Source organism: Passer domesticus, chromosome 3 (genome assembly GCF_036417665.1).
Source record: "Passer domesticus isolate bPasDom1 chromosome 3, bPasDom1.hap1, whole genome shotgun sequence".
NCBI lineage: Eukaryota > Metazoa > Chordata > Aves > Passeriformes > Passeridae > Passer > Passer domesticus.
Window position 1 is genome coordinate 45,485,683 of NC_087476.1, and position 27,353 is coordinate 45,513,035.

Genomic DNA, 27,353 nt, shown 5'->3' on the forward strand with positions numbered 1-27,353 from the left:
GAGCCTGTGTGTTTTCTGTGATTTCTTTCCCCAGCACTACTCCAGCATCCAGAACTGTTCTGTTCTATTAGGGACATTGGATGGTGCATCCCTGCCTAATCCCTTTTTAGTTTCTGTTTATATGTCTTTTGTTCATTCATTTGCCTTTTTGGATTTTCTGATTCTGTCTCCCTCTATTATGCCATAGAACAATTTCCAGAAATTCTCTTGTGCTGTTTTAAATCTATATATTTTTCTTTATCCCCCTGCTTGTAGTTTTACAGGATTTATAAGAGTTTGTACAGTCAGTTTACCCTTCACCTTCAGGGTTTTTTAAAAGGCAGTCTTATCACATATCTCTGTCTTCTCCTTTTCAACACTGAGGCATCTCAGCCTCTTAGCTCTTTGAGCAGATATCGTGTCATTCATTTGCTTTATAAGTCCTTTTCTCTACCTTCTCAAACTCCAGTGGATCCTTCTTGAGATTTATGGAACAAAACTATCTGTACCATTCGAGCTGTATCTGCAGCAAATTTTATAGAAATGAGATAATGCTGGCTGTGGTGTTGGCCATCATCAGGGAGGATCTTGAGAATAGTCACTGTTTTTTAAATATTTTTATAGCTGCTGCTTCACATTGAGCCAGTGATTTTGCAGAACTGTCAGCAATGGCTCTGAAGATCGTTTGTGTTTGCAACAGTGTTTGTGTCATGCATTCCCTCCCTTGCAAATATGAGAAATATGAAGAAAATGAAAGTGTGCAAATGATACTCAGTATTGAATGAAATCATTCCTTTCATTAAAACTTTTGTATGTTTTATTAATGTAGGCCTTGGTCTTGCAAGCAGTTATTGCATCTATATTGGTTAAGGCATATGTGTATATTTGCTTAAATAGTTGAGAGTATTCATGGTCTTAGTTGTTTAGTACACAACTGTTGTCAGAAATGAAGATACGCTGTTCACGTGGTAAGGAAAGAACTCACAGGAAACAGAGCAGCTGGGTTGACTTTGCATGCTGAAAAGTACAGTTTTGTAGAGATCAGCATCATACACAGCATTTGAATAAGTCGCATTTTTGTCTCATTTCCATGAGACCTCATTTACTTTTCTTTCACTTGCCTTTCTTCCCCTGTATTTTAAAAACTAGTGACGGAAAGAGCATTGGTAGGTGTTGTTTTATTTGTTTATTCACTCTTTGTGTTTTGGATCCACCTTGTCCCAGAAGAAGATGTGACCCTGGCCTATCATCACAACTGCCCAGATCCCTGTTACAGTTGCTGGGTTATAGATTCAATTTCTTTTTCCTCTTCTGTCCCTGTGAACTATTTATATGCAGTGCAGCATCTCCAGTAGAAGAAATAAATTAATCCTTCATCCCAGAATAGACAACTGCTGTTCAAGACCCTGTTTGATACTGTGCAGAGCAGGAACCCGAGTTCTCACATTGCCACAACCCAAGTGATTTAATTGGTGAGGGTGGGAGTTTGGACAAGAACCTAGAGTGTGTACTTCATTCATACATATATATATATGTATGTACCATTTCCCACAGCTTCAGTTGAGACAGAAAAAAAATTTAAATCTCTTCAGTTTAATGATATAGGAAAATGTTTTTATTCAGCTGGAACTGAATGGAACATAGGAAGCAGAAATAAATATCTCTTTGAATCAGTTACTAGAAGTTTAAAAGTATAATGTTGGCTAGGATTACTCATTTATTTAACATACCCCACTAAATTCAGAATGTCTCAATTTGACTGCAAAAGATACCTTTGGCCATGTATTAACTGTAAATTTTAACATTTCAGATGTCTGACAGTGGTTGCACAAAACAAAACTTCTATGTCAACTTTGCCTACATAAAAAGTAAATCTAAAAAGACTATGAACAGATTTCAAATGTGAGAGTTGAATTAGGCACCTGTGCCTTTTAGTGTTCCATTTGAGATGCTTGAAGACATTTGATTTTTAAGGAAGTAGTGGGAAGTACACAAAATTCCAGGCACACACAATTCGTTTTGCAAATCTTGACTGAGAATTTCAATGATTCCTGCTTTGTGTTTACAGCTTACACTGGTTCTTGAAGTCTAGAAGAACAAAAGTCGGGCCCATTCTCTTATTCATTAATAATTGTTTCTTGGTTTCAGTCCAAATATCCAATTTTTCTAGCCCACTTGTTAGAAATGTAAGAGTTCAATCTGAGGGTGTTTTCCAGTTGTTAATCTCTTTAATGACTGGATTGTAGCAAATATAAATTTTAATATTAGACATTCTGAATGATAATTTTCCTTTCAGATTATTTGTTGCAGGTTCTGTGGAATGAAGATCTACAAACAAACCACGAAGCTCTCGTCTATTGCATGGCAGCTATAAAAGTCATGTCTGAAAAGGAAGTGCTCCGTTTTAAAATGGTCAGCAAAGGAGCTATTGAAATGTTTCTGGAATTAATGAAGCAGATTAATAACATAAAAGAACATGACACATATTTCTCCAAGTTGGGCCACTTATTAGTCCAGGTTAGCATTTACTTTTATTTCTAAAAGTATGTACTTCAAGGGCAAATTAAAAATTTAATCAGAGGAGATAAGCTAACCCTGTGTGCTACTGACAGAGTTGTACCTATATTTCAATAGATTTATTTTTAAGAAATTAAATGAAGTTGTTCAGACCTAATGTAATTACCACAGATGTTTGTGTGTAGTCAGTTTTAAAGGCTTTAGAAATTCTGAAGTTAATAGAAATATTTTTATACCTAATAAACCAGTTTCTCATTACTACTTTATTGTGCTGACAATATTCTGGATACTGTAGTAAACAGATAAAAATGTGTTCTCTATCTAAATTCTTGAAACGGAAATAATAAATACAAACTGGTTCTGCAATACTCTAGGAGATTGCAAAAATATTTTTTATTACAAGAATAATGGCTTTTTATTACAAGAATAATATATTTTAAAAATATATATGGAAATAGCTGTGTTTCTTTGACAAAGTGTTTTTGAAGATCTGCAATATAAGGAAAAAGTAGTTGCAAGAGCAAACATGTTTTGAATCTTTTGAAGGCAGCAGGCTCAAAACTGTTTTCACATACAAAGCACCTTGATAAGCGGTGGCTCTGAAGACTGATCTTTGTCCCTAAAACTTTTTAAATCCATGTATTTTAGAAACACTGTGGGATGGATATTGTGTTTACCAAGGATTTGCCAGGTATATTCCTGGCATTTGTTTGGAAGTTACTGATGTAATATTTAGTGAATGGTTGAATTGTAAACTTTCAGGTACATCATAGGAAAATACACTGGACAATTTTCTGAGGTACATTTTGCACTAGGTTTGTCAGCTAATTATGCCAGATTTCTTTAATTCTCTACTAATTTATAAGCATAGGATTTTATAATGCTTGAAATTATATGAGAAAACAGATAGCCTACATCATCACATTACTATTGGTTATTTTTGTCTGATTTTTTAAATCTTAGTAATAAAATTAATAAATCAGTTTATTTCCAGGATTTTGACTATCTGCCTGATATTCCTCACAACTTTGGAGGGATATTTTTCTTCCGTTATGTGCCTGGGATAAATTTAGGGTTTTTTTAATCAAGGGTTTAGTTTGCAAATGTATAAAAGGAAAATGTTGTATTTTATGCTTTCTTTAAAAAATTCCTCATATCTCTGCTTTTTTCAGTACAGATGGAAGTGTAGCAAAACTGCTTTGTACTGTTTGAATAGACTGGCTGTTTCTAAGAAGTTCTTGAGTGTTTTCTGGAGAAGTCAGTACTGACAGCTGTCTCCTGTTGAGATTGCTCTTTCACTTGTTTGTGTTCTCTTCTATAATAGTACAGATACTTCGGTTCTCTTCTTCTTGTGAGAAAAGTAGTGATTCCTACTTCTATGGGATTCCTCTGTGACTTTCTCATATTGGTTCCTTCAACAAATCCATGTGCACTACTTCCTACATGTGAGTTAATTGATCAGTCATCATAGACAGATGAACGAGTAGTTCTGGTTTAGGGATGGTTGGAGAAAGTCTCTTCTGTGATTGGTGTCTTCAGAATAAAGTTTTCATAACATACTGCATCTTGTAGCAACAGATCAAATAGCCAGTGATGTACAGAAATAATGTCTTCAGTTATAGAAAGCAAACTATATTGGAGGAGAAAAACACTTTAAATAGTCACAGTGGTCTCTGGAAGCTCTGTTATCCTTGGTAACTGAAATATCCCATTTAGTTGGGACCAACTCTTCATCCTTTAACTGTATAATTGCACAATCACCAGATGGCAGTGTTATACATAATCTTGCTTGATCCTTTTTATGGGAATAAAGTCCCTATCTGATTTCTTCATTCTTCCAAAATGTTTTTTTTTTTGTTTGCAGAAGTCATACAATACAAGAATAAAAATCTTTGTAATATTTTTTTCCCTTAATAGAGGGCATGAAACCAGGGTCAACTTTGATTAATTTAGTGTTGCTTAACCTAACAGTCTGTTAATATTTATACAAAATACAGTAATGCTTACTCAAAAACCAAGATTTTTGAAGTCACTGTCAAGACTTAATAACTACTCCCTGTTCCTTAATTGAAAAGCACTTAAATGTCTTCTCCTTTAAAAATAGCATTTGTCAGCAGTTAAATTTTCTGTTTGGGTGAATTTGATCTTTCATATGGCAACATAAGGATTAGGACTGGTGGGGGTTGCTAAAGATAATTGTTATGCATTTCTCCCTGAAACATAGGGTCTGCTTGAAGCTATCACAATATCTCTAGAATTCAGCTGCTGTCTGGCTAGCTTCTGTTATTTTTCAAACTGTTCTCTTCAGGTTTCAGTTGTACATTAACTGTGTTTTATGGATATATACTTCTGTGAACTGCTGAATGCTGTTTTCTTACACATTTAAGTGTATATGTTATTTTGCATTGCTTTTCCTTTCCAACCTGTCTTTGCCTGAGGGTGGCTCTTGATAGAATTTACTGCTTGAGGATTTTGAACCATCTAACTGTATCAAGCATTGAAAAGTTTTACTCTCTTTTTGGAGACCTCTGTACCATCATCTATTGATATTTTTTCCATTATCCAACATGTAAGTCTCTTTGCTGCAGTGAAAGCTCTTGTCTGGGTTTGAACAACACTTCTAGTATGTGCCTTATCTTTCATTTCCTTTATTGTGTCTATTGAAGCTTATCTAGTATTCAAAAATATCATTTTTTGAATGATAGGCTGACTGTGAACATCTTGTATGTAAGCACAGAATGGAGTGCCTGTCTCTATTCCGTGTGACAGGAATTTTTCTACTAAAACTTTTGAAAAGCAAAGTATTTGGTCAGAATATATTTATTAAAAGGTATCTCCAGTATTGTGTTGATTTTTGAAGCATCATGACTAGAGAAGGAATATGCATCTGGAAATTTTTTTTGCAGTTGTTCGGTTAAAATAATAGAAAATCCCAGGTGTCTTCTTAAAATATAAATGATGTGAAGCAAATGGCTTCTGTAGGTTCAGATGCTCTGTATTATGAATATAGTATAAATTGCATTTTTAGTGCTGAAGTTAAATCCATTCACATATCACATTATCACATTTTTTCCCCTCTATGCCCTGCTTCTCCATTTTGACATGTTGCATCTCCTGTTGCTCCATTACAGAGCATTATGGGGTTCCTGAAGATTTGTACTCTGCTGTCAAATTTCTTGAAGTAGGACAGCAAATTTGAAAGCTACTGGAGAATGGACAGAATATGCATAGAGTCCTATGTGCTAAAGCTGAAACACAACATCTTAACCTGCTCTTTGAGAGTTTTTCTTTAAAATTAGCAATTACATATCACTCAATAAGCAGTCCAATTTAACGATAAAATGCTTAATTTCCAGAATTTTCTGTGATAAGAAACAATTTGAACAGATGGTTTTTGTGCCTTATCAAACTACATTCAAAGCCAAATTGAAGTTAATAACTTCACTCTGAATAAGAAAACTTTGAAGAATTCCCATATTCACTTAAGACTGAATGACTTCACATTCATTTTGTAGTAAGTTCTGGATTAGATCAAAATTAACTTAAATGTCATTGCCTGTCTGACCTTGTCATTTGAATACTCTTGCCTTGGAAGAGAACCAGAATATTTCAAAATATGCAATAGGTGATGCATTTGTACATCTACCAGAGTTAGATTATGCTTTAAGCTCCTTGAAATAGAACAGTATCATCTGAAAATATTTTGGTTTCTTCAAATAGTCCTGAGCACTTAAGCTTTTAATTTTTATATTGTTCAAACAGTGGATTTCTTTTATCATGATTAACCTTTAATTTTTAAATTGGAATAAATCTGATTGTGTTTTAAAATAAATTCATTTTAATTTGCAGTTTGCAGTTACCATCAAAATATATATTAGTATTTTCAAGATTTAAATATAAATTTGCAATACTAAGATTTATTGAAGTATTATGCAAGAAATTACTTTAACCATCCACAGCATTACACCTAATTTGGTACATGGCTGTAGGCGTGCAAGACTTTAAAGCATATGAAAGATCATGTGTCCCTCATAGAAGGAGGTTACATGCAGGCAAAGACCAGTGTCAATCTTGCATTTTCAAGCAGTTATCCCAAACACACCATGTTGCTGCCTGCAGGTGTGCTGTTGTTATGGCTTGGTTTATACCCACCTGCAGTGCTAAGGGGCACAGCTTTGGGTGCTGTAGATGAGAGCTGGCCTTTGCTGCACTGTGGGAAGCTGTGGCTAATGCCTGTCCCTTACCTGTGAGCAGCTGTGGCTAATGCCTGTCCCTTACCTGTGAGCAGCTGTGGCTAATGCCTGTCCCTTGCCATGTGCAGCTGTGGCTAATGCCTGTCCCTTGCCATGTGCAGCTGTGGCTAATGCCTGTCCCCTGCCTGTGAGCAGCTGTGGCTAATGCCTGTCCCTTACCTGTGAGCAGCTGTGGCTAATGCCTGTCCCTTACCCGTGAGCAGCTGTGGCTAATGCCTGTCCCTTGCCGTGAGCAGCTGTGGCTAATGCCTGTCCCTTACCTGTGAGCAGCTGTGGCTAATGCCTGTCCCCTGCCTGTGAGCAGCTGTGGCTAATGCCTGTCCCTTACCAATGAGCAGCTGTGGCTAATGCCTGTCCCCTGCCTGTGAGCAGCTGTGGCTAATGCCTGTCCCTTACCTGTGAGCAGCTGTGGCTAATGCCTGTCCCTTACCAATGAGCAGCTGTGGCTAATGCCTGTCCCCTGCCTGTGAGCAGCTGTGGCTAATGCCTGTCCCTTACCAATGAGCAGCTGTGGCTAATGCCTGTCCCCTGCCTGTGAGCAGCTGTGGCTAATGCCTGTCCCTTACCTGTGAGCAGCTGTGGCTAATGCCTGTCCCTTACCAATGAGCAGCTGTGGCTAATGCCTGTCCCCTGCCTGTGAGCAGCTGTGGCTAATGCCTGTCCCTTACCGTGAGCAGCTGTGTCTAATGCCTGTCCCTTACCATGAGCAGCTGTGGCTAATGCCTGTCCCCTGCCTGTGAGCAGCTGTGGCTAATGCCTGTCCCTTACCGTGAGCAGCTGTGGCTAATGCCTGTCCCTTGCCGTGCGCAGCTGTGGCTAATGCCTGTCCCTTACCTGTGAGCAGCTGTGGCTAATGCCTGTCCCTTACCCATGAGCAGCTGTGGCTAATGCCTGTCCCTTGCCATGTGCAGCTGTGGCTAATGCCTGTCCCTTACCATGAGCAGCTGTGGCTAATGCCTGTCCCTTACCCGTGCACAGCTGTGGCTAATGCCTGTCCCTTACTGTAAGCAGCTGTGGCTAATGCCTGTCCCTTGCCGTGAGGAGCTGTGGCTAATGCCTGTCCCTTGCCATGTGCAGCTGTGGCTAATGCCTGTCCCTTGCCATGAGGAGCTGTGGCTAATGGCTGTCCCTTACTGTAAGCAGCTGTGGCTAATGCCCGTCCCTTGCCATGTGCAGCTGTGGCTAATGCCTGTCCCTTGCCATGAGCAGCTGTGGCTAATGCCTGTCCCTTACCATGAGCAGCTGTGGCTAATGCCTGTCCCCTGCCGTGAGCAGCTGTGGCTAATGCCTGTCCCTTGCCGTGAGCAGCTGTGGCTAATGCCTGTCCCTTACCTGTGAGCAGCTGTGGCTAATGCCTGTCCCTTGCCGTGAGCAGCTGTGGCTAATGCCTGTCCCTTACCTGTGAGCAGCTGTGGCTAATGCCTGTCCCTTACCAATGAGCAGCTGTGGCTAATGCCTGTCCCCTGCCTGTGAGCAGCTGTGGCTAATGCCTGTCCCTTACCGTGAGCAGCTGTGTCTAATGCCTGTCCCTTACCATGAGCAGCTGTGGCTAATGCCTGTCCCCTGCCTGTGAGCAGCTGTGGCTAATGGCTGTCCCTTACCCATGAGCAGCTGTGGCTAATGCCTGTCCCTTGCCATGTGCAGCTGTGGCTAATGCCTGTCCCTTACCATGAGCAGCTGTGGCTAATGCCTGTCCCTTACCCGTGCACAGCTGTGGCTAATGCCTGTCCCTTACTGTAAGCAGCTGTGGCTAATGCCTGTCCCTTGCCGTGAGGAGCTGTGGCTAATGCCTGTCCCTTGCCATGTGCAGCTGTGGCTAATGCCTGTCCCTTGCCATGAGGAGCTGTGGCTAATGGCTGTCCCTTACTGTAAGCAGCTGTGGCTAATGCCCGTCCCTTGCCATGTGCAGCTGTGGCTAATGCCTGTCCCTTGCCATGAGCAGCTGTGGCTAATGCCTGTCCCTTACCATGAGCAGCTGTGGCTAATGCCTGTCCCCTGCCGTGAGCAGCTGTGGCTAATGCCTGTCCCTTGCCGTGAGCAGCTGTGGCTAATGCCTGTCCCTTACCTGTGAGCAGCTGTGGCTAATGCCTGTCCCTTGCCGTGAGCAGCTGTGGCTAATGCCTGTCCCTTACCTGTGAGCAGCTGTGGCTAATGCCTGTCCCTTACCATGAGCAGCTGTGGCTAATGCCTGTCCCTTACCTGTGAGCAGCTGTGGCTAATGCCTGTCCCTTGCCGTGCGCAGCTGTGGCTAATGCCTGTCCCTTGCCATGAGGAGCTGTGGCTAATGCCTGTCCCTTACCGTGAGCAGCTGTGGCTAATGCCTGTCCCTTGCCGTGCGCAGCTGTGGCTAATGCCTGTCCCTTACCTGTGAGCAGCTGTGGCTAATGCCTGTCCCTTACCTGTGAGCAGCTGTGGCTAATGCCTGTCCCTTACCTGTGAGCAGCTGTGGCTAATGCCTGTCCCTTGCCGTGCGCAGCTGTGGCTAATGCCTGTCCCTTGCCGTGCGCAGCTGGCAGCCACCCTGCGGATCCTGGCCAACTGCGCCCAGGCGCGCCGCCAGCTCAGCCCCGGCGCCGCCATCCCCGAGCTCTGCGTGGCGCTGGAGCAGCGCAGCGGCGACAAGGACGTGTGCATCTGGATTGTCAGCGTGCTCAGGTACGTGGGGACGGGGTTCTGTGTGCAAGCAGCTCCCCTGCCTCAAAGGAGGCACGACCGAGCACTGAGATGGGAAGATTTACATTGAACTCTGTTTTTAAAAAGCTATATGTAGCTTGTACTGATGTTGCATGTTAATTGTGTCTCTATTAATGCTTACAGAATAGTTTAATTGTAGCCATACAGATTTGGATTCACCATCCCCATGAAAAATACTGTGTTGTATTAATGCCACCGATTCTGACTGAGTTTTTTAAAGTACCGTTTCTTGTATCTTAAAGCTGCCTAAGTTGTTAGGTATTTATTCATCCTGGTTTAGGCCATGTTTGAAAAAAAAATTAATGAGAGAAATTACACAAGGAACTGTGTATTGTGAAATAAAGTACACAAGAGGGAAAATGTGACCAGTGTTCATTGTTTTGAGCTGTTACAGAGTGTTTGAGGAGATTAAGCCCTGGGATCAGGGCTTGAGTGTGCCGATGGAAGTGCTGAAAGAATCTCAGTTTTATGAGCAGCCAGCGGCTGCTTCCCAAGTTGTGCTTTTTAGAGGGAGATCAGTATGGGTTAGTCACCACAAAGATCATTTTGTAGTCTGAATAGTTTCTCAGTCAAAAGTCTTCCAGTTACCAAGTATCAGCTTGCAATATTCAGTGCTAGATAGACTTGCAAACAATGTAAGGATTTGGAAGAAGTTGTGAAATTGGCTGTTGGTAATTTCAGGAATAATGGGATTAAGTGCAATTTATGAATGATGTGCTGGATGAAGTATTTGCCATTGCTGCTTTGTTACTGCATTGAGTCATGCTGCCTGTGGCTCTGTGTTCAATGAGATCCTGGTATGGACTTCTCCTCCTGTTCAGATGCTCCAAATTATCCATCATGTTCTCCTCTCTGGATGAGGTTGAGTTGTGCTTTGAACAGTGGCTACATAAGGGGCTGGCACTCCTTCCTCCCCAGAGCTGAAACCAGGCAAATCTGCTCCTTTGCTGTTTGTGCTACCTGTGAAGCATGTGAATGGCTTCCCCAGTTCCATGCTACCTTCTTCACATCTGTCTCTAGTTTTGTTCCTAAAACCGAGCTCTAGCAATGATTACAGCACTTTGAGCATATTTACTTCTTCTGAGGAGGGAGCATTTCTTTTACTTGGAAAATGCCATGAAAAGTGGGATAATGAGTTTGTAATTAACTGTAATTGATACTTACACTGTAATTCTGATAAGGACATTTGCTTGGTATAGAACTCAATATAGAGAAAAAATAACTTACCTTACTTAAAAGTTTCCTACTGCTTCAATTTTTTTCCTTAAGATTAGAATGACATGCTCCAAGAATACAAATTAGCCATAAAAATCAATTTAATTAGCTCCCTGGAAATTGCAGTTGCAAAAAAAAAAAAGTATATGTATATATATATACTATACAAGTTTATACTATGCAGTAAAGAGCTCAGATTTGAATTTTGTTTTGTCTTCTAGTAATACAGAATGATTATTCTCTCAATCAACTTTAGGCAGTTTCTTTGCAGAGAATACATTCAATCTATTCAGATTATTCATTCAATAAGACTGTAAATCTTCCTGTAATCAGTTGTAATTGAACATCAACACAGATCTTTTTTGGTTTTGACTACATAACAAGTGAGATGTTATCCTAACTTGTTCTATTACTGCATCTTTATGGTGTGACCAAAGCATGTCCAGTTCCCTGTTTTTCCCTGCAGTGGGCAAGGTGAGCAGTGCAGGACTGGAGCAGCTGTTGGGAAATGTGCAGAGATAAAACCTGCCAGCAAAGAGGCACAGTCTCTGTATTGCTGGTGAGAGATGTGTTCTCTTAGTGCTGTTGCTGGGCTCTACTAGATGTACACTAGGAAGGGATTCCTTATTTCCTCTCCTCTGACTTCCCACGTCATCTTGAAATTCCAGCTCTCCCCTTTAGCACTACGAAGGGCTGGTGTCAGCATACTGTGCCCATATGGCAGGCAGGTTGGGAAGCTCTTCTGTTGTGCTCTTACGTAACTGCACATGCCTCTGCTAGAAGAGTATTGGCATTCACTTCATTTGTTGGAAAATACAGCTCTGAGAATCAAAAGTGACTTTCTAAAAAATGTTTTGTGGAATAAAGTCCTTTCGTTCATTTATATATTTTTTTATTTTCTTTATAGCAAACTTTCTACCTACAATGACTTCTGTGCAGCATTAGCAGAGTGCTCCAGATGTTACATTGTATTTTTAGCCCTGCTAAACAAATACCAGAAGCAGCAGGTCAGTTTTTCATCTCTTGATTTTTATATATTAATCCTCTGATATGTCTGTGTATTATTGTGTATAAGCTTGTTTTCAGTGTCCTACTTTTATGCATTTACCAAATAAAAATTTTAAATGGTTGACAGCATTTCTAAGTAGTAAATAATTGTAATGAAATAATTTAGATTAAAAATTCAAAACAATACAACAGACAGTTGATTAACTTGTCTATCCATGTGTAGAAACAGTCCTTTGAGTACCTATTTTTTTTCTAGTTTCAAGAAATATTTTTTAAAGCAAAAAGCTATTTGAATATTTAGTTGTTGGAAATTGTTGGGCTTCCTCCTGTCCTCCTCACCTGCAAAAGAAGTGTGACTTTTCTAGAGCTAAGCAATGTGAAAACAGAGGACAATTGCTGTCATGTAAAAAGGGGAGATTTCCTCAACCCCTTTGTGTTTAACTAGTCTGTGAGAGCCCCAGGAAAGCTGTGACCCTTGTGCCCAACCAATCTGTCAGTGTCCCATTATGGGACCCTTCACTGAGCAGTCCCACTGGACCTGTTCCATTGACTTATTCAGGGTCACACACCTAACAGAGGAACCTCCTCCTCCTTTACCCACGATGGGCAGAGGGCAGTGCCCTTGCAGGACTCGCATTAACAGTTGGCAGACTGACACTCTTTATTAATAGAATTGTGAAAGGTTAAGGTTTGAGACTTGCCAGTGATAGTATCAGGCTGCAAAAGGTATATTCAAAGCAGTATACTAATTTAAGGCAATGTACTAACAAGCTCTAATCCACAGTAAAAGCTGGTCTGAGACAATCATTCAGCATGCAGAGATCACATTTCTTACACAGGCACCCCTAAGAGGGAGAAGACAGATTCAGCTTGTCGACTGATCCCTGAAGTTACAATGGAGTCTTCCCCCATTTCTCCCCATTCTTAACTCATTTTTTTATACTATTTCTTTATGTTTAGGTGGAACTTGAGTGGCTTTGGTCATACCTCTTAACCAGTGAAGGGTGGTTGTACTAGGGGGTGGATATCTCAGGATAGTACCCGAGATAACCTTGGGATGGGGACAGGAGTTAGTCCAAGTAGAATGATTTCATAACAGTTGTTGTGCAGGACATTTTCCTTTATCTCCCTTGGTTTTCAGCTGCTGTGGGGCTTATCAGCTAGGAAGTACCACTGAGTTCCCCCCTCTGCAAGGGTTTCAACACAGTGCCTGGCCATGGTGTCTCCACTCTGCTCCACCCTCTGTTGGGTCCCCCTTAGATTGCAGTGTGTGGGAGGTCAGATATGCTGACCATGTTTCATCCAGGGAGTACAACTGTGTTTTTCCCTGTGACTTCCATACCATTATCTTCTTACGCTTAGTCATCTTCCCATACTCTCTAACTTTTGATATCTAATAAAATATCAAAATGTATCTCTCCTTTACCAAAGAAAACCACATGCCTGGAGTACTGCATTTGGGATGTTCATGTAGAAATAAATGTTTAGACTTTGTCAAAATGCCTTGTATCATGAAGTAAAATTCTGAGTATAGTTGCTGCCAACTTTATTAGAATTCCAAGGGTGTTGCTCTATTGTCCTGCTGTATCACAGTGATCTTTCTTACATTTACTGAAGATAAAACTCAGAGCTTGGTGCAGGATCCCAGTATTACAGATTGATGCATTGGTAAGAGTGGAGTGCCCTATGTAGGGCAAAGTACTCAGCCCTATTGCCAGGTAAGTTTTAAGAAGAACAAAATTTTTCTCTGAAGCATACATGTTCAAATGTGGAACAAGATTTCAAAACAGGGAATACTAAATTACATTAAGATCAGTCTTAAAAGTAAGGAATTTTCTTGGCTGGTCCAGAATCTAAACTAGTTTGAGATAGTTTGGTTATCCTATACAATTTATCCCAGGGTTAGTAATTCTTGGGGATTTGTTGGAAGGAGGTCTTTGGGGTTGCTGTCATTAAAGGAAGTTAATTAAGGTAACTGGATTGGCTATACTGAACAATGTTCTTTCTCCTGCCAAATGCAAAAATAATTTGTTCCTTTCCTGTTTACCAGCATCCCTGTTTTCGGTGATAATGCACATGGAAGAGGAACAAAGATTAAGTTGTTTCTCTTCTAAATATCTGCTGTAGCATATCTGAGTATTTCTAGGTTCAGATTGCTCTTGCATCGTTTAGTCTTCAAAGACACTTTAGTAAAATATGATGTAAATAATATGTAAATAACATGAAAAATGTCAAAGGCATTATATTTTCCTAGATTTATAGTTGTTCTTCCTTGTGACCATTGTAATAAAAACTCAACAAATTAAGGAACCGAGATTAGGGATCTTTAATTAAGTATCACCTTTCTCCCAAACTTAAGCTGTCATATTAAGGGTAGCTTTTCTAGGTTCCTGAGATAATAGCTTTGTGTCATAATGAATTGTAGGTTCATATCTACTTCAAATTGTTTGTTATTATTTAGTATTCAGAATTTAGTTTCTTATTTGGCTATTATTATTATTTTGGTCCTAAAATACGTCTTTCTTCACAAGGTTAGCATTGAATTTTGTGTTAAATTGTCAGTTGTTTATCAAAATACAAATGAGTAAAGAAGTAGCTTGTGTATTAGAAAAAACCTTAGCTATTACATTGTGTTGATTATATATGCAATGTCTTCCAAAAAAGTATTTCTTGCTGCAGTTTTGAAACAAGCATGTAATTGTCAGTTGTCAGCTTAGTGAAGCCCTGCAGAAACATAAAGAAGAACATAGATAATGTAATGCACCACTTTTTCTGTAGTATATAATAAACACTTTAGCTGTGTGGAGTGCAAATGTTTTTCCTGAGGTGTAGTTGGCACTGCTAATCTTTTTTTCTTAAATGCTGACAGCTAATGAGTTACAGTATGAGTTGGTATGTGTTGAAAATAAATGAAGTAACAGCAGTGTGAGTAAAATTGTTTGCTGTGGGAAGAATCAAAGAGAAGGAAAAATCATCATTATTAAAGCATTAGAAATCTTCAGGACTAAAAATTGGTATGTTAAGAAAGGAAGTGTGTCTGTCTGTGCGTGTGTTTTTCTGAGTTTTCAGGTTGCAGAGTTTGTGGGATCAGGTTTTTTACTGGCAGTCATAGCAGCTAGAAACATAGGGGAAGAAATAGAGGAAAAACAGCATTCAGACTTTCTCAAGGGCTGTCATAATTGTGACTTTAAAGATAATTATTAAATACTGTAAAAGTAAAAATGGGAGCACTGGAAATAGGCTTAATGACTTGCACCCACACCACACACTGAATTGCACAGTTGCAACCTGAATAGGCTCTGTTCTTTGCTCCACACTGCAGTTAATGCTCTTTTCCCTTTTTTTCTCAGCTCATTTTCTCTCTTGGGTGAAAGAGTCAGAAGGAATGGAAGAGTAATGATTCAACTGTATGAGGCAGACTTTTGGGGAAATTGAGTTGGCAAGACTTGATAATACCATGTGTCATAGTCTTAGGTGGGGAATACAGAAGACTGGAAAAGCTGAATCTTCAGGGCAGGACTGGCAAAGTCAACTGGGCTTTTACACACATCTGAAGTAGGTATTCATGGTTGGCTTTGGACCTTACTTGTGTGGAGCAACAAAAAAAAATCCTTGCTGGTTGCCACATGCTGTCAAAACTGTCAGAAGTGTTTGTGTAGAGCCTCTGTCTTGCAGGATAAGCTTTGCAGGATTCTGTTTCTAGCCAGCATTGTAGACTTTTGCCCATCTCAAGAAATCTTCTGGAAGGGTTGTGTTCCACTTTCCCACATCATTATAATCTCTCAGCTTTTCAGATAAACTGCATCAAGAGTGACTTTCTTGATGCTGTGGTTAATGTCACAAGTCACAAGCAGGCCGTGCTTTTGGAACAGAGACATTGCCTAAATAGGACAGTAGCTTCTGTCAATAAGTCAGGCACTACCTGAGCTTAAGTTGGCATTTTGGGGCCCTTCCAGCTTCCCTGTAATGTTTTATCAGTTTGGAGTCTGTTTTCAATGTAAGAGCAAAAACACAGTGTGTGATACTAAAATTTATATAGAAGCTTGCTGTATAGAAAGGTCCCCTTACACTTTAGTGTATCCTAATTTTGAAATTGAGAAGCATTTGTTTAAGAATCTGACATCACTTGACATCACTAGATGCAGTAATTGCCTATTTAGCAAAATGATAATTACATTGGATCACATAAGCAGTTCATGCAGTCTGCTCTTGATACTCTGCAATGGTGAAATTCAGATGTCTAGAGAGCAGTAAAAAATGGAGCAGGCTTGTGTGATACTTCTTGTGTGTACTTACCAAACCTCCAACTCTTTCCAGTTTGGAAACACCCTCAGCCAGCTGTGTGTGAAGTAAACCTCAGCTGATTTCTTTTCTGTGAAATTCTACAGTCTCTCTTCTACCCCATATAAAGTTTTAATCTGTTAAAGATCCACTGACAAGGAGTTGCATAGCAAGCAATTCCTTTTGCCTATTCTGAATTTTGCCTTTACTGTCTTTATTTGATGCCTTCTGATTCTTGTATTGCAAATGTGGTGAAGCCCATTGTTCATTTCACACTTCCCTTGATTTTCTAGGTGTTTATCCTACTCTCTTCAAGTTACCTCTTTTCCATGCTGAGGAGTCCTTGCTTATGTAGCCCTTTCTGATAGAGACTGTTCCATGCCATGGTGTATCCATGTTGCTTTTCTCATAGCATTTTCCAGTCCTGACTCCTGTCTTTTTTTAAGAGGAGGAAACCAGAACACAGCACTTAAGATATGGCCATATCATAGATATACATGCCTGCATAAATTTATTTCCCAATAATTCCAAATAATTTATTTGCTTTCTTGATCTGTGGTCATTAAACTCTGTCATTAACTCCAGGATTGCTCTATAGGTGGATATGGTTGGTTTAAAGGCTGTAATTTTATACATGAAGATATGTTTGCTTTGTTCTTTTCCATGGATCCATGGAATATATATATATATATAATATATATATTCATGCATTTAAATTTCATTTTCTATTTTATTATCAACTGACTATAATTTTTTTTTCAGCTCTTCAGTCAACCTTTATCTTAGGAACTTTGAATATCATGGTTCAGTCAGTACATTCTTCCGTATCGCTGCTGCCCATTTTCTGTGTTTATGGACAAATTGAATACAACAGATTTCAGCACAAAACCTTGGGAATTCCACTGGTCCTCTTCCACCATTGCAGAAACTGCTAATTTACTCTGTTTTACATCCTCTAATAATATATCTGTATCAGGATATTCTGCCTTACAGCATGACTCCTTAGTTTCACTAGGATTTTGGTGAGTCACTTTGTTAAAGTCTCCTGGAAAGTCACATGGGTGATATCAGATGGATCTTTTTTATGCATGTTTGTTAATCCCTTCAAAGAACTCAGTAAATGCATAAGTCAGAAATTAGAAGTCTTAAAGCTGATTGTGTTTATCTGGCTGTCTACTCAATTTTTTTTGTTTGTTTGGTTTTTTTTTTTTTTGTTTTTTGTGGTCTCTTCTAATTTATCTGGTCCAGACACCAGAATTGATTCTCACTTGGAATCTTTTCATGTTTGTTACAGTTTTAGGAGGTTGCATAGTGCTGTTAGTAATTAAGCTATTTAATTAATTAGTTATTTGAGAACTTTTGGATAATTATCCAGTCCTGGTGATTGGTTACTCTTTATTTTGTCAGTTTGTTCCTTAAAGTTGTTTGTGATCACTTCAGTTTTGGACAGATGGCTCTGATGAGCCTTCCCTGGAGAATGCTGTCACATTGAGATCTCCCAGTTGCTTCTAGAGTGGGCATGAATCAATGCAAAGAACTCATTTAGCTTCTCTGCAATTACATTTTCTTCTCTCAGTGCTCCTGTTTTATCCTGATCATCAGTTAGTTCTTCAGATTCTGGCAAACTTCCCAGTCCTGATACATTTGGAAAGATTTGTTATTATTTTTGCATCTCTTGCATCAGCTAGAAGAGCTGCACTTATTTTCAATTGTAATTTGCACGCTGCTTTACCTGGTTGATTTAGCAACCAGTTTGTCAGAAACAATTTATTAAATGAAGAGATGTTGCCTTGTCATCCTCTGTAAGGACTTGTCCACATTTATCAGGTTCACTGTGCCTGGGTCTGCCCAGCTTCCTTCCCAAATGTGTCTACCAGGTTTGAGCTCCCAAATCAGCTTATTGTCTTCTGTGAGCAAGCAGGCTTTTGCTTGTGAGACTTGCTCTTGTGTCCCCAAAGAAAAAACCTTGTTTCAGGGCTGTCAAATGTCTTTTTGCTCTTGGGAGCACTGCTGTGGGGAAGGTTGTCACAGGTGAGGCCTCTGACTGCAGGGAATTTTCCCACTGTGTTTCTGGCTTTATTGATAAGGTAAAGGCTTTTCTGCATGTGGTGATGGCTGGTCTTTCTGGCTGGTGCTTTGGCTGGTTTTTGGATAACTCTGTGATGAGCTCCCAGGAGCCCACCATCTGTCTGCTTCAGTCAGTCACAGAACATAACAACACAGAACAAAAGCAACCACAGGCTCTTCCTTATACAGTGTAGTGCTGCACCTGTCTTTAGTTCAGGTACACATTTGCCTTTTAAATATTTGAGAGTTATTGGTATTCTGCTCAGTGCCATCACACTCTTCTGAGATTCCAAAGGGGTTTTTTATTAACATTGTACTGGGGGCAATGATGTGTTCCTGTGTCTGCTGCTTGCTTCTGAATAAATGATTATCCACTGCTGACCCAAGTGTTCTTAGTGTTTTGGTTGCTCACTTTTTTCCTCTGTGCCATCCCTCATTTGGGCTGAGGACAGCTGTTTGTGTGACAGCACGATACATCATGTCAGAGAACTGACCCAGCTTCCAATAACCCTAAAACTGAAAAAAAAGAACTCCAATCCTTTCCTGGTTATCATCTGCATTGCTTTCCATACAAATGCTTCCTTGATCCCAAATACTGAGGCAGCAATGTGGGAGAGGAAGGAAACTGTGTGTGGAAAGGAGATTGAGTGCTGTTTATGCCTCTACTTGTGCTGAAATGCTTGTCAAGGTAACCCTACAAAGAATGTGCCTTCATAATGTGGTTCTTTTCTCCTACCTGTACTAGTACATATTTTCAGTTGTATTCCTCCTCAGTGTAGGCCAACATTATAATAGTGCCTAGGACAATTTAAAAAAGGAAATTGATCAGTAATGTAATTTACCATTAAAGAGCAAAACATACAAGATTTTTCTCCAGTGTTTTGTGTGTGTACTTGCATATTCAAAACTGATCAATCATTCTCTCTGAATTTGCTTTTCTTTTCGAAGAAGAAAGTAGCAATTTTAGGATAGATCTTCTGACAACTCTGAAGGAATTTTCCTGCTGATAAAGGTGAATAACTACAGAAGGTCACTCTTTCCCTACAGTATGATTTCTGATGGTGTGCTGAGCTGAAAAGTGTATGTGCATCTTCCTAAAGCTTTAGTTACGATTTTTTTTTTCTCTTTTTTTCTTTTTTTTGGCTGAAAGAAAAAGCAAAAATGTTAAGTTTGATCTGTACATTGAGTGTAAAATTATCAGAAATGCAGTATTCAAAGTTTGTAATGAACCAGTTAGCATGCATCATATAGAATCCTGTTGTTCTGGTGTATCAAAAGATGGAAGTGAACATATGTAATTACTAGATAGGTAAACAATAGAATATCAATAATAATAATAAGATATTGCTACTTGGTGAGACACATTTATACAAAAATGTTATTGTAGTTTTTAATTTAATTTCTCAAAACGATGCTGAAAGCTTGGGAACACCTTAGAAAAAAGCTAAAAGAATTACTAGAGTTAAAATGCCCCAAGGAAATTAATATATCCATGACAAAGGTCAGACCATGAGCAAGCTGCCTATTAATAGAATCTGTACAAGGAAGACATTTCTGTTAGAAGACCAGTCTTTAATCTAGAGAAAAAAAAAAGAGCTGATAAGAAATAGGGGCTATAGTTGTTCAAATTTAAAGTAGTAATAATAATAAAGATTTTAACAAGAGAGATGAGCAGTCATTGGAGCAATACCATGAAGGATGTAGTTTTCAACTTTTTTTTTCAATTAATTTAATTTCTGAAATACTGTGGTTTTTTTAGAGAGCCTACACAGCTTTTCATCAAATATTGTTCTGGTGACAGTGTGCTTGCTTTTCTTCTTTACCTTTCCCAGGACTCCAGCTGTCCACAAACAGATTAGCTCCAGCTTAGTATAACTACAGTAATTTTGCCTATAAGTAGACTATTAAACCCTGCAAAGAAAACTCCCAAGTTTTCTTTCCAAGGTGCATAATAAAGCAGAAATACAAATTTGGAAGTGAAGTGTAAATTAGATTTGAATGAGAAGCAGGGCAGGTGGTAGAATTTTGACTAACTCCACTGAAATTTGGGTACATGGAAAGCAGATTTCATTTACAGCTGATGATTCAATAGGAACTCAGCTGCTGGCGTCTGACCTTTTGTTTTGTACTATCCCCCTCATTCTGAGGGCCCAGACACCAAATAAAGTAACAACAGGTACTTGGCCAGCATTTACAGGTTCTAGATTAGACTGTCCTTCCTTGTTGATCTTGTTTTAGTTGGAAACTACTGACCTAATTTGCTTTCTTCCCTTACTGATAAGGACACCTGCACAGCCTGTACCTGTGCTCATTGTGCTTACACTGAGGGGCAGGTGTACTTTAATTGCCAGGATAAACTGTTGTCAGGTTCTGTGACTCAGCAGGGCATGGGGCTCCTTTGCCACTAGGGCAGTGCAAGGAAGAGAGTTTTAGAAGTAGATAAACAAAAAAAAACTTCCATTTCCGTGATGATCAAGTGTTTATGTGTCAGTTGCCAGAAGAATAATAGTTAAGTGCTGATGGAGTATGTGGTGCCATTACCACCTCAAAACCCAAAATATCACAGTTTCTTCACAGATAGGAAGCAAGAAAGAAGACCTTCTAAAGCTTTTCTTGATATGTTTGTCCAAATTTATTTGTGTAGGTGAAGCTGTGTGCTCTTGTACATAGACTTCCACTCAGGTTTCAGTGCATCTGTGTTCATCATGTCTCACGTGAATGCATCACTATAAAAAGATGAAATAACTGAGTGTAATTCCTATATTTAATTTAGTTTGTCTTCAGTGCAATACATGTTTAAACTTCCATATGATGTAAATTGATCTGATAAATGTAATTTTTCTGTAAGTGTGAAACAATGTCTGAAATTCCATATGCAGTTAACATTCCAAACATGTGGAAATGAACAGTAATCTCATTTATTATATTGGTCTTTTGCTACATACAGAAAGGCCCATGGGCCTTGCACAGGTTTAGTCTTGCAAGCACTTTCAAAATATCATGTAGCTTTGCATGTATCTTTTTACATAGCTGTTCTAAGATGGTGTTTCTTACTCTTGTAGTCCTTGCCCATGAGCATTTAAAGAAATATAGCCAAAAATAATACAAATCCTTGAGCATTGTACTACTCAGGAGAAGTTGTGCAGCTTTCCTCTTTGACCTCGCTGGTTAAATTTTCACTGGAAGATAATGCAACTTCGGTACTATTCTATTAAAGCCGGATGTTCTTAGCTAAAAAAGAAGTATTTTATAAGTTTGTTTTGCTGGGCTGTAGGTGGAAAGCACAGCTGAGATCACACTTCTGAAAATATCAGTTGATTGCTGTGTGGTACCTGTTTGTCTCTTTCCTGATTGGGTAGAGCTGTTGCTGGGCTGATACCATTTTGACCAAAATTAGAAAGTCAATATAAACGAGTCAAACTAGATTGCCTGCTTTTTTCAGTTCTCTCTTCTGATTCATCAGTTGTTTGTTTCAAATTTTTACAGCCTTTGTGAGTTGGGTGTTGTGCCAGTAAAGGTGAAAGCTCTTAGTGGTTAGTCATTAAGAATATTAATAAAAACTTGCCGTGATGACATTTAGATCGTAACAAAAATGTGATGCCTAATTAAAAAAAAAAAGTGGAAGTGTGTCCTACAGGGTGATATTATTAAATACATGAATGTGAAAAACATTTCCTCACGTAGGAGACTGCTGCTTGTCATGTTCAAGCATAGCACTCATCTTCCTGAGAGGATGTTATTGCCAGTGTCTTGTGGCAGAGGCTTAGGACCTGAAGCTTACTGATGAAGGCAGGTATCAAAGGAGGGGTTGCTGCCTAATCATCTTTTTTCCTTCAGTGTTAGCTTGTGTACTTTAACAAGTTAGACTGTGCCTGCTTAACTTATGTTACTATTACCAGGGAGGGTTAGAATACGTGTAAATACAATTATGATATTTGAAGAAAAACGGCGGAATAATTGTTCAGTAAAATTCTAGGTGAGTGCAAGTACAGGAGGTTGGCAGCTAAAGGAAGATGGTTCTCATGTACTTGAAGAAATGCTGTTGCTTTACCTGCACCATTAAGCCAAAGCTACAGACTTTTAAAAAAATTAGTAGATTTTGATGCAAGTGACAGAGGGAAATGTTTCAAATACTTTAAACTTGAGTTACTTCAGACTTTCAGAATTTTTTTTTCTTGTCACATACTGGTGGGTAAGAAAAAGATGGGGAAGTAGTTGAATGCCATTCAGTTAGGATCCTCTAGTCTTGCCACTGAAAGTGTGCAAGTATGTGCAAAATCAAGGTCAGGCTAGAAAGTGCTTTAGGAGAGCAACTTGGTTAAATCATGAGATCTCAAGATACCTTACAAAAATAAAAAGTAGGTCTCATTCAGCAATGATAAAAGGGTAGGAAGAGCATATAAAATCAGGAGAAAAAACCCTAGCAGAGCACAATGTGAGGTGCAACTACAAAGGGACATAACAAGAAACAAAACTTTTTATACTAGATTGAGAAGACAGCAAGGAAATAATTTCTCTGGTGTTCAGAAGAAGCTGAGCATTACTGGCAGGTACTGTGAATAGTGAAATGTGAAATGCCTTTTTTTTTTTTTTGGCTTCTTTTTCTGAAAGGGTTATGTGTGACCAAATGAATAATCCCTACTTTAGCCTGGATTCTTTTGTCACTAAAAAACAAGCTGAAGCATATTAAATGTCATCAGACCAGCTGATGAAATTTTCCTTTTGGTGTTTACAAAAGGACAGAAAGGGGACCCAATCTCTGGGATTCTTGAAAAGTTATGAAGAATTGCAAGATTGTAGGATGCCTGTTTTTAAAAGGAGAAAGAGAAGGAACTAAGGAATGACAGACCAGTCAATTTAAATTATATTTCTGATAGAAATCAGGAACAAATAATTCAGCTATCTGTAAGCAATTAGAATGAACAACGAAATGAATAAAACCTAATTTGGATTTAACAGTAACAAATCAAGGGGAAGGAGTTTAACCTCTACAATGGTTACCAGGCCTAGAAAGGGAAAGGTTGTTGTCTCTTCCTGTCACAGTTGACACTTGCTTTCTTGAAAGATTAGTAAATTCTGACCCATATGATTATTCTAGTTATATAAAGTGTGGTTTTAAGATGTTTTAAGATTACTGTGGGCTTGGTAAAAATAGATGACCTCTACTAAGTATATCACATTAGTAATTACTCCAGTGGTATACTAGTTCTGTCAGATGTTCTTGATTTCTTCTATAAATCAGGTTATGAAAATTGGTAGCATAAAAAATTATTTCTAGCTGCTGTGTTTGGCATTCCTTCAGTTGTTCTGGATGTGCTGTTATCTGAATTGGGAAGCAAATCAAGTATTATCTTCTTTTTAAGCAGCTGTCACCTTCTGATGTTTTCCATGTAACATGGTTTGTTTATTTATTTTGTTACAGGATTTGGTTATCCGTATCATCTTCATTCTTGGTAATTTAACAGCAAGGAATGACCAGTCCCGGGAGCAATTTTTTAAAGAAAAAGAAAGTGTTAACACCTTGACATCATTATTCCAAACCTACTATGAACTTGATTTGAATGAAATGACATGGCACCATGATAGAAAAGGAAAAAACCAACAAAAGTATCCTTCAGAAGCAGAAGATGTTCTGATAAAACTGATAAGAGTGCTGGCCAATCTCTCCATTCACCCTAGAGTAGGTGCAGCTCTGGTAGCTGCCCATCCTGTTGTAGGATTACTTGTTACAGTACTAGGTAATAAAATTTATGTTGTGTTTGTTACCTTTGTTCAGTCTGTAAGCAGAGTTTAAGACTTTCCATTGCAAAAAAACCCCAAAGTCAATTGGCTGATGTTCATAAACTGTTTTATGTAGGAGGCCAGTTTGAGATAGTGGAAGCATTGCTACTTTGGTACTGACTTTTCAGTATCTGGGGAAAGATGTTGTAGAAGTCTTTAATTCAGTGATCAGATTTGCAGATAGTATCATTAAAGATAAGAAAACAAATTTTATTTTAAACACATCTCACTGAGAGTTAATATATAAGGAAAGTTTGTTCTTATCAGGTGCTATATAGATGTGTTTGGTGGTGATGTGTTTTTTTTAAAGGTTTGCATTTTTTGTGACTGTTTTGGATTAAGTATTGTTTCTGTTCTCTGCACCCATAACTTTCAGCCTCTTCAAAGAATTTTCTCTTACTTTTTTCCTTCTTTTTCAGTCTTCCAACCTTTTATCTTTTCAGATGTAAGAGTGTCTCCCTCCAAACGGAGAATTAGGACTGCAGTTCCTTTACCACTTACTGATCCCCTTGTAAATCTAATTACAGACTAGGGCTGGTCTGCTCTGCCCATAATAGAGTTTAACTGTGACAAGATATATGTTAAACAGCTCAGGATATTTTACTGTGTAATGAGAACATTAAATATTATGTTAAGGTAATCAGCCTGATTGTACACTGTCTTACCAGTCATGAGGGATGAGACAAGTCAGACTCACAACTTGGTTCTGTCTCATGGGTTGAAACTGTCTTAATGTCTTAATGATTTTGAAAGTGCTTTTGACCTTCAAAGCTTCACTCTGCTACCCTCTCCTCTTCTTGAGCACTCTATCAGTCAGTTCACTACAAAATGTTCTGTCTCCCTATGAACTCTACCCCTCTTTTATTTCCTTCACTCTTGGCTTCTGAGGTCAGAGACCTTGGACAAGTAAGTCTTTTTACTTTTAGACAGGTTAACATTCTGTCAGGAACTCTAAGAGAAAAATCTTTCAAATATTGTTGAAGGGGTTTTTTTACCTTTTTTTTTCCTAGATACCTAACAGTTCAGTGTAATAGTCCTTGGCATTTCTCCATGTCAATCACACAGCCCTGTTCCTGCATGTGGACTCTCCTCAGTGCCATCTTAAAACAGCAAAGGAGATTTGTAAAATGTCTTAACTACTAAATTTTAAATTATGTTGCCTGAGTCACAATGATTTCTCTAAATTAATAATGGGGAAGAATGGTTTTGGTTTACCATTTTTGGATCAGGTGTTCCTGTTAGCTTCTGCCATGTTACTGAGCAGCAGAAGGTTTGACTGTAGTAATGGCTGTGTAAACCATTACTCAGTTTGCTTCTGGGATCTAATGCACTGCAAAATTAGACATATGTGTGTGTTTATCTACATATGCATATGTTTTGGGGTTTTTTTACTCTCAGAATACAAGTCAGTCGATGCCTGTGAAGAGTTGGTCATCAATGCTGCAACAACAATCAACAATTTGTCCTACTACCTAGTGGAGAATTCTGCAGTTCAAGACAAGAAGCTACACATTGCTGAAAGTAAGGACTTTTAAATGAATACTTTTAGTACAGCTTTTAGAAAGCAGAAACATTTTGAAACAACAGAAAGACACATAACATTTTTTGGTATTATATTGCAGGAGTATAAAGTTCATAGGGCTAAATTCTTTCAATAATGATTTCCCTTTTTTTTTTTTGAAAACACTATGACTTATATGAAAATAGTTGGGTTGTTCACAAAACCTCTTATTTTCTTCTGCAAAGGAATTTGCAATATTGTTTTCTGTTCAGCAATTTTTGCCAGATTTGTTCAAAATCCATATACCTGAGCCAAAATAATCATGTTGCTTTTTCCTTTTAATCACAGTATGGCAAGAGGGTTTTTTCTTCTTGTTACTTTTTATACCTGTAAAATCAGATTTCTGTCTGTTTCTGGGTTGTAAATCCATTGGCAATATTGAAGACAACACAGTGTGTAGGAGCTGCACTGACTTCTGGAACTGATGTGTTAATGTTGTACAAAAGGTAGAGAGGCTGTGTCTTGCACATCTCTCTGTCTCAGTAGACCAAACATTAGGTAGAGACAGAACCTGAAGTTCACACAACAGGTAGAATGAGGAATAGGAAAAAATATCCTGGTTGTCAGCTCAGTGCCTGAACTGGTAGACATCATATTTTCTGTAGGTGACATCTCTGCTATCTGTCACAACTTATTGTATCACCTATAAGCCAGCTGCCTCTTGTTGCTGGTTGGAAACAAATTACTTCTGTCCTGTTTGTTGGCATGTGGAGCTAGTCCCATCGCCTTCCTGAACTGAGGAAAGAGGAAACCTTTTGATGCAAGACCAGCAGGCTTCCTGCTCCTGCAGGCATTTTGAGAATACTTGCTGTTTGATATGAGTGGTGAACAAAATCCCTTCAGATGTCTTTTTAAGACAAGTTCACGGTGTGTTCAGTATTGCAACATCCAGAGGCAGAAGTAATGAGGACAAAGCCAACTTCCCTTCTATATTTTTCCTCTTTCTGTCATATTAAGAGCTAAGGGTTGACTTATTTGAGTCCTCTGTGTGATGGACTGATTTTAGTGTTTTGCTTTGTACTCACAGGAGACTGATAAATGTAACTTCTAAAACATTACTCCTCTGCCATGCACCAAAATCCTCCATGATTGTAGCTCTTCCTAGGAAGTGCTGAAGGTCTCATTCCTACTGCTGAAGCACACACTGATCATATGTGAAAAGCAGAAAAGCAGCAAGGAAGTGAATGCTTCAGATTGGGACAATATTAAGTAGCTGTTAAAAAAAAATGTGTTTGCTTGTTATATATATGAGAGAAAACAGCTAATCTCAGAAAATAATTTGAGCTTTAGGAGACATCCCACCATAAGACCATCTGTTCAGGATCTAAATCAATTCTTTTATATATTACAACATTTTTTAAATTATGTCTTCCTGGATTTTCACATTATCCCACTCAAACCGCATAGCAAACTGGCTCCTTATTACAACTGTGCTCCATGGACTGTCTCCATAACTCCTCGTTTGTTCCTTTGCATTTAGTTCTATATTGGAGCTCTTTGTTTTGTCTTCAAAGCCGTACACAACTTTGTTCTTGTTCTACCATCAGCTCATCCCCTTTGCTGCCACCAGACAGACAAACAACTGCTCCCATTTTTTACATTTATTACTGTTGTTGTTTGCATTCTGATATTCATTGATAAAAAAGAGCTATGTATTTGTGATTTACAATTTTTATTTAATTTCTCTGCAAACCAACAGTGCTTTTAAAGCTGTTAATGAGTGACAATATGGATGCAGTTGTGGAGGCTGTCAGAGTCTTTGGCAATCTTTCCCAGCATCATGAGATCCGTGACTTCATCATGCAGAGAAAGAGTGAGTTACTTTTGCGTTTGTAGGAGTTCTATTTTTAAATGTCCATGGTTCTAAAAAGAAAAAGTTGTTAATAAGCTGTCTCAGTTAAAGGGTAGAATCAATCTTCCCTGATGTTTTGCAAATTAGGCAAACATTAGAATCCTGTAATAGGCATTATAAATACCATTTTATTTCAGTTTCATTA

General features: G+C 38.7%; 1 protein-coding gene across 18 annotated transcripts in view; it reads left to right on the plus strand.

Moving 5' to 3' along the window:
• The window catches only part of ARMC2 (armadillo repeat containing 2), a 70,878-nt gene that overhangs the window by 28,216 nt on the left and 15,309 nt on the right, over window positions 1-27,353 (plus strand). For 14 of the 18 annotated variants that reach the window (XR_010358580.1, XR_010358582.1, XR_010358581.1 and 11 more), the window contains 6 exons: window positions 2,276-2,496; window positions 9,226-9,404; window positions 11,566-11,665; window positions 23,437-23,752; window positions 25,194-25,316; window positions 27,056-27,169. Coding sequence is in view for 15 of the 18 variants with exons in the window: in XM_064412875.1 (XP_064268945.1) it covers window positions 2,276-2,496; window positions 9,226-9,404; window positions 11,566-11,665; window positions 23,437-23,752; window positions 25,194-25,316; window positions 27,056-27,169 (1,053 nt within the window). In the remaining 3 variants the exon portion in view is untranslated. The remainder of the gene's footprint in view (window positions 1-2,275; window positions 2,497-9,225; window positions 9,405-11,565; window positions 11,666-23,436; window positions 23,753-25,193; window positions 25,317-27,055; window positions 27,170-27,353) is intronic. The other 4 variants (XM_064412865.1, XM_064412869.1, XM_064412868.1 and 1 more) reach the window with 2 other exon arrangements.